The following is a 14,011-nucleotide window of genomic DNA, read 5'->3' on the forward strand; positions in this document are numbered from 1 at the left end:
TATCAGGCAGCCATCACCCATCCATAAATCCATTCTCTTGACAGTGCTGACATTTAAAAGTGATTGGCCCTAAGAGCATTATCATTATTAGCTGTGATCCAGACTATTTTTGTTTCATTTGGGAGGTGTTTTATTGTTTATTTGGTTCCACCCTCAGCCTGTAAAGTCAATATCTTTTAGATGAACTCTTTCTCATACCATCTGCTTCAGTAAAACATACATTAAGGACCTCCAGCTCCTATTACTGAAGGAACAGTGTTTGTAAGGAGGTCGTTTCTTGTCCACTCAGTGTTTCCAAAGCTTCCATGTCCTTATGTGAGTTATGATACTCAACTTAACATGACCCATAGCAAGAGAGCCCTGCTATTGCTGCCTTGTTCTGAACCCAAAATGTGCATGATGGTGGGCAATTATTGCAAATATGACCTCTATTATGAAATAGCCAGCCAACCACTATGTTGTTGGCCCTCATGGTGCAGTGGTTAAATGCCTGTTCTACAGCCACTCACTCACAAACCACAAAGTTGTGAGTTGAATCGCAGCCAGCGGCTCAGGGTCAATTCAGCCTGGCATCCTTCCAAAGTCACTAAAATGAGTACCCAACTTGTTGGGGGCTATTCTCTTACACATAGTAAACCGCTTAGGGAGTGCTTAAGTGCACTGATAAGTGGTATAGAAATGTAGTATTTTTTGTGGGTTTTCAGGCTATGTGGCCATGTTCTAAAAGAGTTTATTCCTGATGTTTCACCAGCATCTGTGGCTGGCATCTTCAGAGAAAGTATAGAAGGTATAGAAATGTACTTGCTATTATTATTGTTATTGTTATGTTTGCCTCTGACCCTGGAAAGATGAAGTACAGCCATCAAATTTCCCCAATGGCCATGCTGTTTGGGGGATTCTGGGAGTTGTTATCCCCAAAATGGATCTCCAACCCCAGCCAAGCTCTGGTTTATCTGCTAGTTCAGGGGTAGGCAACCTGTGGCCCGCGGACCGGATCTGGGCCAGCGAGGCCTTGGGACCAGCCCCAGCCCAGTCCTGCCACCGATTGCCGCCGGGGCCTTTGGGGGGCAATTGTCTATAGAAGCCTCAGAAACATGCATTTATATTAACATTTTTTTAAAAAAATCAGCAAATTTTTTCGCATGTCCTCCATTTTTTAAAAAAGTGCCCTCCATTTGAACATTTTGTCCTACATTTGTCCCAGGTTATTTATATATTTAATTTTTTTTTAATTTTTTAATTATTTATTTTTTGGCTTCAGCCCCCCAGTTGTCTGAGGGACAGCAACCCGGCCCCTGGCTCAAAAAGGTTGCCTACCCCTGTGCTAGTTAATCCCTGTTGAGTTTGCTCAGGTGAAGTTGGTCTTCCCTTTGAAAAGTTTTGGTCATTTATGTATTATAAATTTTTCCATGCTCCTTTTCTGTCCTGCATGGAGGGAGGGGCCTCAGTGGCTCAAAACATAATAAATATGTACCAATAAAAAATAACTTAAAAGAAATAACTAACTTGTTAAAAACAATGTGATAAACTAATTGGAGACTGGACAGCATCACAGGCATACCTAAACAAAGCCATTTTAGGCTGTAGCCCTGTACACACTCACCTTGCAGCAAGTCCCACTCAACCTGCAGAACTAACTTTCAGGGACATCTGTTGGCTCCTCTGTTCTCGGGGATCGGCGCCAGGTTTTAATCTGAATTTTAAAGAGCTATAACCAGTTGCTGACCCTATTTGGGAGATAAGATCCAGCACCATGGAGAGCTCCTGTAGAGTCCAGGCTGAAAACAGGTGTGGATTCTTTGCCCGGCTGACATGGAAACTACCAACCTCTGCTGCTTATTTCTCAGTAGGCATCCATGGGATTGTACTCTCATTTATCCTACTTGATGGGAGGGGAGGGTTTAAGTGAGGTAGCCTATTGACTATTGTGAGGCCACATATATCAGAAGAAAGCACCCTGTGTTGAGTGTGTAATGTGTAACCAATAGGCTTCCTTCTTATCTGCCTGATCCATTGTGCTGGCAGTTGTCCTCTTGGCATGCTTACATCAGGAATGCTCCAGTCCTCCTTACACCAATGCCTTGCCTATTTCTCCCAAGCACTGAAGGGAGAAGGTCAAATTTTTTCACCATTCTATTGCAAGACAGTGATTTCATCTGTGCATGCAAAGAGGTGTCTTTACAATCTCAGAAATGAAACAGATACAGCTTCTAGGAAAGCCAGAGGGATGGACCAATATAGATACATGAAGACATCTAGGAAATCAGGCCAGAGTTTGCACAGACATCAGCTTAAGCATTTCCCCCGCAGGAACTGTTAACAGGAGGCTAAGAAGAAGTTATTTTGTCTGAGCTGTGAGCATATGAAATGCTGGCTCGAAGGGAAAGATCTAGTACTGTTGACTGTTGAGTTGACAAAGGCACAGAATCATCCTTTGTGTTCATAACCTTGGAACCAGTCCAAGATGTTCAAGTGCATTCTGATATATTTTCTGTGATACCTTGGACTACCCATCTCTGAGCCTGCCTATGTATTCCATTTTATTGACAGTGAAAGGATGAAAATTCATCTGCGGTTCTCTTATGAAATTTGTTAGATGCATTTCTGGACTATTCTTAGAAAGCTTTGCAGTCCTCCACTGAAAAGGGGAATCATGAGATCTTCACAGAATGAATCTGAAAGATTGGCTAGAATGGTGGCAATCTGTGGGGCTCACACCTCTTTTTTCATAATGCCATACCTGTGCTCAAAAACGAAAATTAAAATCCTCCCTCTACCTTCCCACAAATGAGTGGCAGTTTTTCAGGATTTTCTCCTCTTGATTATTTTCCTCTGAGCACTGTTATTCAGGGCTCTTGGGGTGGAGGGTTTGGTGGGGAGAAGAAGGAAAAAGAAAAACAGAAAGAATGAACAAGCTGGCAGCGACAAGTAACCAAATGCCTGTTCTTCCACATATTCTTTAAATCTTGGCCCCAGCTGATTAATCACAGTCAGGCTGCTCTGAGCTTATCACTTCCCTTAATAGCTGAATAATTTAAAACCTCTGTTTGCCGGCATCTTAATTGCTTTTGCATTAGACGCAGGGGCCACCGTGAATGCAGAATGGGACCTGCCCCACTAGTCTCTCTCTCTCTCTTTCTCCCTCCCTCCCTCATTTGATGCAGGCTTATGAAGGGGAGCAGACTTGATCATGGTTTCTAAAAGGGATGCAGGCAATTTATTTTGCATCTGCTCTGGGTGGCCAGGGGGATGAATACACTTCGTGTTGTGCTAACTCATATTCTTCAGAAGGCGTTAATAGTATTTTAGCTTCAAATGAAATGTCAATCCAGTCAAGTGTTGGATGGCTCTTTGATTGGCTGTAGAACTACAGGATGCCTTGACACTATCAAAACAAAACTGTGCCTGTACTCCCTCAAGGTTTAAAGGAACAGCCCAGTGATAATATTCAAACATGGGTGGTAGAATAGAGTTCATATTTGTAATAATTGGTGGAAGTGCCATGTGGAGCCCCTATTCATTTACCTATTTATATATAAAAAACCACTACATATGGCAAAAATAGGGTAATCTTGCACCACTGACCTAATTCTCTAGGACGCCCTTCCCCAGTCTGGTGCCATCTAACAATGTTGGATGATCAAGTTTCAGTCCAGCACATCTGGAGAGGGCTTAGATTTACCTCTACGGTTCTTAGATTTACCTCTACCTCCATTTTGAAACACTCTAACAAAATATTTTCTAGACAACTTTGTATTTGTCTAGGGGAAATACATATAGCTTTCTTTCAGATATTTCTCTTGGTGTGTACTTATTTAAATCCCATGTTTCATACATTTTCAGGCTTTGTTGTTGCTGTTGTGTGCCTTCAAATTGGCTCTGAGTTAATGGTGACCCTATCTTTTAAGGAGGGCTCCTCCCTCCTTAAATGTCATCCTTCAGCCTATGAGAGAGAGAGAGAATAGGCTGCCCAGCTTCATCAGGGCTAGCCTGAAGAAGAAGAGCCCTCCCTCCAGTCCATCTGGCTTGGTCCAGGCTTCAGAGGGAGAGAAGAGCTGCTGGACCTAATCCCCTTCCCCCCTCATCATTCCCTTCTCCTTTTGTGTCGTGTCTTTTTAGATTGTAAGCCTGAGGGCAGGGAACCGTCTATTATCCCCTCCATTGTAAACCGCTCGGATTCCCAGTGATTGAGTGGTATATAAATAAATCCTATTATTATTATTAGTATTAGTATTAGTATTATCTTAAGGTTTTCTTGGCAAGAGTGATACATAGGTGGTTTCCCATTGACTTCCTCTGAGACTGAGAGGGCATGACTTGCCCAAGGTCACTCAGTGGGTTCCCATGACTGATTTGAACCCTGGTTTTCTGGGATCCTAGTCCAACACTCAGACCACTATACCACTCTGACTTTATGGTATCAGTATCCCATTAGATTATGGACTCTTCCATGTAAGCCCCATTCTCTCAGCAGTCATGCAATTAATAACATACCACTTGTATAGCAGCCATGACCGCATTTCTTCTCATTCACGTGACCGGGCTGCTGACCTCACTCTCTTCTGGACCTCTCCCTTAAGCCTGCCTCCCTGCCTTATGCTCTACCCATCATGCCTTTAGGAGGTTTTTTGTTTTAGGAAAAAAATGAGGGAATGTAATCATGGCCCTTCATAATGGTGAGAGGGAGGAGGACAGGGGGGAGGAGGGTACATTGACACCATGTGTCTGGTGATCATGCAACGACCCCTGGGGACTTGCATGATTGCCAGGTCATTCAAAGGTTTCCACTGTGAATGAAAAGGGACAGGTCAGGGGCAGGGCAGCTATGGGTCAGAGGCAACATCATGTGATTACTTTCATCAAAGCCACTTCTTTCCCAGTGAAATCGTGGTTTAAAAACCACATCTAGTAAAGTCCTATGTTCCAGAAGTAATCAACCAGATTTCACTACTGCAAATCAATACTTCAGGTATTTGGGGTCATATAAACAGCCACTGTAGATTATAGCAATGAATTTATTATCATGATAATAGCATTATATTGTCCCTTGTTGCTAGCCTTCTACCAGTGGACCAACACTTTTTAATTTCAACAGGCATCTGACCTGCAATGCTAATATGTTCTCTTTACTGCTTTGTGTTTCAACCTTTTTAAAAATGGCATTTTGTTTTAGCTTGCTGCTGTTTTTATATGCTCACATTTTTAGATGATTTTATATTGTTCATTATAAAACTTTTTATTGTGGAGTTTACTGTTGTTAACCAGAAATGCAAGGTACAAATGTAATAAATAAACAGTATGTTCAGGCTTGCTCAGGAAGATGGCAGATATGTTCCCTGGGCAAACCCTTCCAGTGGTGGAACTGATATCATTGAGCCCAGAAAAGAGTGTTGACTGTTGTTGACTACAATTAAGAGGTCTGCACCTCGGTGTCCTTCTGTATTTTCATAGACACATTGCATATTTTTAAAATTACAGAGAATTATTATATCCTCCTTTTTGTCTCTCAAGTCCTCAGCACATTCGACTTTCCCCTCTCTGTCTTTTTCAGCCACTGTAATCCTCAATGAGCTAAACTGGACTGAAGCCCTTGAAGATGTATTTCTTGAAAACCGGAAAGAAGATCCATCACTGCTGTGGCAGGTGTTTGGAAGTGCTACAGGTGTAACTCGCTTCTACCCAGGTTTGTGCCTTGCTAAAGTAAAAGTGCAAAAATATACTATTTAGGAATTGAGTAATGACTCTATATTTACATTCTATAATTCAGAAAAGATGACGTGCCTAATGTAGTACAGATCTTCAGCATGATTTTCTGGAATTGGCAATAGTGGAAGTGGACAATTTCCCATGGAAAATGAGATTGCACAACTACGTCCATAACAGGGAGTTGAAAAGTTACTTTTTGGCCTAAAGCTCCCTGAATCCCCTAGTCAATATTATCAGTTGTCATTCTAACCATGGGAGTTTGTTACTTCCACTTCTAAGAAGGTAACATTTCTGAACTCTACTTGATAGTAACAGTGGGCCATTTGTCACCATGCGGCTATATAATGCACTTTAACTACCATGGCTGAATCATATGGGACTGTGAGTTTTGTAATTTGGTGAGGCACTAGAACTCTCTGGCTGAAAATTCCAAATACATTACTTAAACTGCAAATATCAGGATTCCACAAGACATTGCCATGGCAGTTAAAGTGGAATTTTAATACCTTAATGCTGTAGTCTATATAGTTCCAGTACCAAAAGCCATGAATGTTATCATGGCAGCTACATGTCTCTTTTTGTCTTGCCTTCCCTTTCTAACTTGGATTCCACAATATGGACATCTGGCAGATGTGATTGTGATTTGCAGGGAAACAGTATCTTTGGTTCTCCTTCCATCCTTCCCCCAGATAAGCACTGGGCAACTGACCTAATGTAAACAATATAACCGTCTAGTAGTGCCAGCATCCACAATCTTTGGTCTGCTACCAAATGCCTGTAGCTGTTGCCACCTTTTGCTTGCCTGCTTGTCCTACATTACCCCAACTTCAGTGCTTTCCCTTTAAGCTCAGAATTAAAACCATCTTTCAGGGCTCTGAAGCACTAACCACATCTGTGAGTACCGCCCTTTATGTCCTCACAGTACTCTGGAGCAAGACACCATGAGGAGTACTCCAGGAATTAAAATCATGATGCCTAAATCCAGCCACATTCTCAGTACATTTGAACACTTGTATCAGTGATGTTGTTATTGTTGCCCATGAAGCTTGCCAGGGTGACTGAAAAGAAGTAGGAGGAGGATCAGCAGAAGTCTCTCTCCCTTTTTAAAGAACCCCTTCAAACTTGATATCAGCCATGAAATGGAGAGTACCTCCAGAGTAGTTCCTAGCACTCCTAGGGCCTTGACAGATGGGCATCTCAATGCCACCCCATTCAGCCCTGGAAGCAGGCCATGGCAATGAGACACTGCAGCCTGCACAAAGGGGCTTCTTTTTGCACCATAGAAGGGGCACCATAACCACCACAGCACAGCATTATGATGTCCCTTGTGCGTAATGCTGTTTGGGTGCTGCACAGAAGGGACATCATTGTGGCACGCCCCATGTAAATGGGCACGTGACGAGATGGTGCCCCGGAATAGTAAGAAGGGCTTGGAGAGTGTGAATGCTCAGCCCTTCTTCACCCCTAGTATGCTGTCAGGCTGGCATAAAGTGCCAGTCTGTACTGCCTCCTAGTCAAAAAGCATTGTTCAACTATTATTCAACTTTCTTCTTAGTTTTTTTTTTTTCTAATGAGAAAAAGAATGAATACATTGGTAGAAATACATAGTAAAAACTGATGACATTGTTATGTGGGATACACAGACATAAAATTCCACAAATGAGGTTGAGTGTGGCACAATACAAATCCTCTCTGAAACTATCTTTGCTCTCAGGACTGATAGCTGTGTGCTTAGTGCATCTTAGCAACCGACTGGAACATTCATGACTCTTTTCTCTCTTTCTCTTTTCTCTGTGTCTCCAGTAGCATTTGTCCTGTCATGACTCCTTTTCAGAATCATCATTCTCATCAGTTACTTTCCTTTCCACTGCTTCTCTTCTACCATCTTCCGTTCTTTTCAAGTTTGCTCCACATTGCATTCAATCTGTACAATAATCCTGAGATATGGGCCATTAGTATACCCATTACACAGATGATGGAACAACCATCCATTCACCCATCCCTTCCCTGATTCTGTTTGTCACACTTCTTCCTGAAGAAATATTTTTGAAAGGTCGTTGCTTCATATACATTGGCAGTGGGCAAGCAGCTCTTTCTCTGCCTAACTTGAGAATGCTACTCTGAGCTCCACAGTGAAAGGATAACATACAAATATCAGATGGGGCAAACCCAAATGCTGTCAAATTTCTTTGATCTAATGGATCACCTCTAGGTGGAACTAGCTATTAAAGTTGGATGGATAGATAAAAGCCAGAGACTGAGAGACCCAATTTTAACAGAAGGTAATAGAATTCAGCAAGGCCCAGTGTTGGGTATATTGTGAAAGTGTGAAACCAAGCCCCAAGAAAAGGTTGGGACAGCACTGATGTATCTTCAAGATCATTCCTTTTTATTTTTTACACCTTAAAATTACTAACATGTGTTAGCAACACAAGGCAACTGGGTGTGATTTTGCTGGGGGTGAAGGAAAGAAAAGGATGTGTTTGTTTGCCTGAAAAATTATCATTTGCAGAGAACAACTATTTTAAATCTAAAAATTAAATGTACAAGAAAGCTAAACATATGCCTGACCCCTACATACCTAATGTGTGGTCCATTCAGTTGTTTATAATAATATTCTCCCAATGGCTAAGGCCAGAGTTCTGTCAAGAAATATGGATGTTCTTGTCGCATAATCTGGATTCTGCAGTCCTTCTTTCAGTAGCATCCCTGCCAATTTTTCCTTGCTGGTCCATGCTCATTTTCTGATAACACTTCTTACAAGAGCAGCACATTTGCCTGTTACTCATGGCAGGTGGACCTTCATATTTAAACTTTCTTTCTTCCACACCTATTGAATCTTTTTACATCAACATCTTCTCTACCTCTTTTCTTTCAGCCACTCCTTGGAGGGCACCCAATAAGATTGACCTCTATGATGTCCGACGAAGACCTTGGTAAGTGAAAAGTAAACAAATCACATGATAGATGGTGAATATTAGGTTGCATGGCATAGGAATAACCGCATACCTTAGCCTCACAGTTGCCAGCTGTTGCCTTGTGTTAAAATAAATTGAGCTAACCACACTTCATATTTATTTATATTTTTCTTTACACTGGTATCTTTTTCTTCTTTGAGAAAGTTCTATGTGGCTTCCTAGAAAATCACGTACTCTGATGATGAACAGGTTGAGCTGAGAACTGCTTTACTTCCCTTCTCAAAACTAATAATCTAACTGCATTGTTTACCATCCTCATAGAATCATAAAATCATAGAATCATATAGTTGGAAGAGACCACAAGGGCCATCCAGTCCAACCCCCTGCCATGCAGGAACTCTCAGTCAAAGCTTACCCGACAGATGGCCACCCAGCCTCTGTTTAATGACCTCCAAGGCACCTAGGTCAAATTATATGCAAACGTTGATGATCAGTCAGTTGGTTTCTCAACCATATTTCCAATAACACAGTACAGTGGACCCTTGTTATATGCTGGGGTTTGGTTCCAAGATCCGCCGTATATAACAAAATCTGTGGATGCTCAAGTCCCATTAAATATAATGACATAACAAAATGGTGTCCCTTATAAAAAATGGAAAATCAAGGTTTGATACTTGAAATTTATACTTTTTTTGAACATTTTCAAACTGTGGATGCTTGAATCTGTGTATAAAAATCCGTGTATAAGAAGGGCCGACTGTATTCCTCCACAATCTACTATCAGGATACATTCTAAAAACAGCAGCACCCTCATGTTGGGAAGATAACCATGCCATGAAAGGACTATTGTCCTAACTGCTGTTTAGCTTTCCAGAGAAGAGCTATAAAGCTCTCTATTCCAGTGGCCCAAGGATTTGTTAGCAGGGAACACATATGATATAGCAATTAATAAGGAGAACAGACTCACAAAATGGAGCATGTGGATTAGAGAAGCAGGAGGGTTATGTTGTGTTAAACAGGTGTCTGTGAACATATTGCCATTGTGAAGTTGAAGGCTTTCATGGCATTTCAGTGCATTCTCTGAAGATGCCAGGCACAGATGCTGGCGAAACATCAGGAGTAAATTCTTCTAGAACATGGCCACATAGCCTGAAAAACCCACAAAAAACTATATTGCCATTGCATTTACAACAATATTACTAGGTTGGAAGGGTGGTGGGTTACAGTTTTCACTAACAACATAATACAGTTTGCTAAAAAAAAAAAAAAGGTAGCTGTCCCTCACAACAGACATGCTAACTGAAGTGAAATCCCTTACAACGGATGAGCAACAAGTGTGTATTTATTCAGTGATCAAAGAAATTATTTTATGAACAGGTCCTTAAAGCAGTGCATTAAACAAAACAATTATGCATATTTTAGAAATAGTAGGATCTTATTGCTGTTTCCTTCGTTTACTTTCCAAAAGAATAGTGTTTGGATTTCTGATATTTGGGCATAATGTTACCATTTTAAGTTGTTCTTGTGAGATTCTCACCCATCTTTTACACATAGGTCAGACATGTATAATTCTAAAGAAACTGCTAGAGCAAGGCTAGGCAACTGCAGAGCATGCAGGTGGATATTTTTTTTCCCTTTTACCCATGTAGCAGGCTGCATCTGCCTGAAAAGTGACTGAAAATAATTTGAAATGAGAAACACAGATTACTTCCATGTTTGTTTTAGGTCACTTTCTGCCTCCCCCCCCCCCTTCTTGTTGGGTTGTTTCCTCACACCTGCTCTAGAATCATGGGATGTGATAGTTTGGACATGCTGAGATGTCACATTAAGCCAGAAACCCTGGATTAATGAGCCATGATGTGAATTAGCAACCTGCTGGTGTGGGCCACATAATAGCTCTTCCATTCACATGAACAGTTAAGCAAATCAGGAAGAAATTTGGTGACAATACTCAGGACTATGGCTAAGTGTACCCACTCCCTGCTGAAATAAAAAATAATACTGGAATCCACCATTTTTTAAAAGGTGGCTGAGATATCTGACTTAATCCTGATGCAGAGCCATCTTGGTTTATTAAACTGGAATTCCTGATTTAACATCCATCCATATATGGTCTTCCAGGGGGGTCTATAGCTGAAAGTGGCCTAAAAGGTTGAGCAATACTGATTGGGGGAAGAACTTTATATCAGGAACAGGTAAGAGAGGGATTATATATAGATCATAGTGTCCTTTTCATCCTTTTCTCCTTGGGTTTGGGAACAGGATGTGGGAGGAAAGATAAGCACTTTGTACTGATATAGTGGTTTGAGCATTGGACTATGACCCTGGAGACCAGGGTTCGAATCTCAGCTCAGCCATGTAAATCAACTGGGTGATCTTGGGCAAGTCACTCTCTCTCAGCATCAGAGGATGGCAATGGCAACCCTCTTGCCAAGAACACCCCATGATAGGGTCGCCCTAAATTGGAAACAACTTGAAGGCACACCACAACAAACAACAGCAGTTGCCTCTGTCCTAGCCCCACAAACATCCCAGGAGGAACCTCCTTGACTGTGATTGAGCAGGACTGACAAAATGCATGCCAAGCATGACAGAGAATATGTCACACACAAGGGCTGCTTATCCTATACCCAGCTACCATGCAGTGTTTCTTAAATGGCAGACAGGAGTTCACTAAAGGCCTGAGAGAAAACACCTTGTGTGCCTTCAAGTTTGTCTTCAACCTCTTCTGTTCCTGTAAATTGTCTCAACTACTACCAACCAGCGGAGCATTCTGGAGTAATGAAATGCAAATGAGCACCGTACGCCCAGCATTGCCACTTCAAAGGTCTATTAAACTGACATGTGATTTAGCCGGGCCATGGGTGCATGCAGCCATCCAGCAGACTCTCCCATTCCCTCCCATCTCTAACAGATTCCCGTCTCTCTGCTCCCTCCTTCCCCCAGATAGTCTGTATGAAATTCCAGGTCTGTGAGCAGCCAGCTCTGTCCAATTTTCATTTCACACATCGTTGCCATTGGAAAATGGATACAATAACACAGGCAGGGGCATCCAAGCTGCCGCTCTCATCTGCTTTTCCCCCTCCCTCCCTTTGTATGTCTCAAGAAGAGAGGGAGAGTGTGTTAGATAGATAGATAGATTATAACCTTAGATACAGATAAATGGGGCAGGGTTCCTCCGCCTTCCCCACTGAAGTTGCAATTGTAAATTTAGTCTGTATTTTCAGACAGCTCTGATAGGGCTCTTTGCTTGGGCTGGGGAGGGAGGGAGGGAAGAGGAAGAAAAAGGAAACATTTTTTTAATAAAAAAAACCCAACCTCAAATGGCTCTCAAGGAACACAGCCAGAAGGACAGAGAGATAAATGCAGACCACACCGACAGACTGCATTTAAGGGAAAGCTGCAAGCATCAATTTAGCCACACACTAAGTTAAGCATGATTGAATCAGTCACGATTAGCCCAGGTAAAAGGCGCTCATTTTGGCAGCACTAATTATGGCTGTGCAAGTGCAGAGTGCTTAGGATTTAATTTCCTTCCATTTATTTTGGAGCTCTTGTAAATCAGCAGAACAGGTCTGGCTTCTTAGAGAATGAGAGAGGGAGAGGGAGAGAGAATGTGTGCAGGGAAATAGAAATGATGGTGCTTTTGCTTTGCAATAATTCACTTTTAGGCTGAAGGTAAACACCCTTGTTTTTACACTTGACTTTGCAGGTTTCCAAGGCAGGTTTGTCTCTGTTTTTCCCCCTCACCATGGCATATTTACGCCCCCCCCCCACCTGCATGGGTTGAGTGACATTCCTTTTGTTACCTGCATTTTCCTCTCACCCAACAGGCCATATTGCTTGTCCAAACAGGTATTTACCAGCCATGCAGAGAGAGGGAGAAGGGGCCATCTTGAGGAGAAAGCCTTGGCTGGGCAACAAAGGGAAAAATATATGAGTCAAAGGCTAGTTTTCTTTTCCCTCTGTTTTTTTTTAATAGCCTTCTTTTGCATAAGCAGCATCAGCTCATTTCAAATCTGTCCTTTAAACTTCAGGTTTCCTGCTTATCTGGAGACAGACAAAGCACAGTCGCCACAGGGCTGCCTGCAGGACGGATAAGACTCTCTTTCTCGGCTGTGTGATGTGGGTCTGATCTTTTCCATTCTGCAAGAGCTTTAATGCAGCAGGGTGGTGGAACTGAAAGCCCAGACCACTGCCAGAGAGATCTCGGGCAGGCACTTCTTCTTATTCTCCAACACAATGACTGTGAATAAAATACAGTATTTTGTTTTAGTAGCTGAATCTTTAAATCTGTTCCCCTCCCATTCCTCCCATTCCAAAGATGAGATTTGTAAAGCCAATGAAAACTAGTTTTTCTTGAACTCTTATCCAGCCTGATCATTCCAAAGATCCCATCATGTGAGATCCTGAGGCTGTCAGAAAATTAGTGAAAACTAAACCAGCCAGATCACCGTCTTGTAGCAATCAATAAAAGATAGTATGGATATGCAAAGAGCAATCTAGGGCCAAATTTCATTTACCAGAATTCACATGGCAAATAGCCTGCTTTGATATTTGTCTCACAGCACTTCATGAATGCTGCATCCTAGGCAATCATTATCTTTATGAGGGAAGGAACCATGTAATTGGCTATACAAATACAGTTAATAATCATATTCCTTGCATTTTCATTGTACTTGTATATTTTAAAAATGTGATTGTGTTAGATGCTTTGCTTTTTTTAAAGGAAAGGTAGAGTGTAAATGTTTTGAACAAATAAATAAATGGTACCTTCCTATATGTGATACTGAATATCACATTCCTATATGTGATACTGAATGAATCTGAAACACATCAGAAGCAAGAAACTCCATGCCAGTGGGTCTTATCTTTTCCATTCTGCAAGAGCAAAAGTCAGTCAACTTTGTATTATATCCTTTGACTTCTTTTGCTACATCTCTCCTTGCTATTAATGCTACCCCATTTCTTCTTAGATTTTCCTTTCATTTTTATAGATTTATTTTATTTTTAACACAAACAATCTAATTTACAATCAAAATAATATTAAACCAAAGATAAAGAAACTTGAGGGAGGGAAAAAAAGAGAAGATGGGTAGTGGTGGAGGAAACAGAAAAAAAAAGAAAAAAAAATACAAAAAAAAAACACACTAGTGCTCTGACCCTCCCCCCAAAGTCTAACTAATGAAAAGAAAAATGAAAAAAAGAAAAAATATTCTACCAGTACAGATCCAACTAAATAATACTTCTAAAATTGCTAATAACCATAGACATAGGGGCAATATAGATGGGCACCTCCATGGCACCCATTTCTGCCCCTTGTCAGTGCCGTGCCAACCCCATAGCATGGCACTGATGTGCGCCATAAAAAGAAACTGTCTAGAACG

General features: G+C 41.5%; 1 protein-coding gene across 3 annotated transcripts in view; it reads left to right on the plus strand.

The window, feature by feature from the left end:
* CACNA2D2 (calcium voltage-gated channel auxiliary subunit alpha2delta 2) overlaps nt 1–14,011 on the plus strand; it is an 815,448-nt gene that overhangs the window by 637,971 nt on the left and 163,466 nt on the right. For all 3 annotated transcript variants that reach the window (XM_042451084.1, XM_042451085.1, XM_042451086.1), the window contains 2 exons: nt 5,552–5,683; nt 8,585–8,642. In XM_042451084.1, coding sequence (XP_042307018.1) covers nt 5,552–5,683; nt 8,585–8,642 — 190 coding nt within the window. The remainder of the gene's footprint in view (nt 1–5,551; nt 5,684–8,584; nt 8,643–14,011) is intronic.

The sequence above is a fragment of the Sceloporus undulatus genome, chromosome 2 (genome assembly GCF_019175285.1).
Source record: "Sceloporus undulatus isolate JIND9_A2432 ecotype Alabama chromosome 2, SceUnd_v1.1, whole genome shotgun sequence".
Lineage (NCBI taxonomy): Eukaryota > Metazoa > Chordata > Lepidosauria > Squamata > Phrynosomatidae > Sceloporus > Sceloporus undulatus.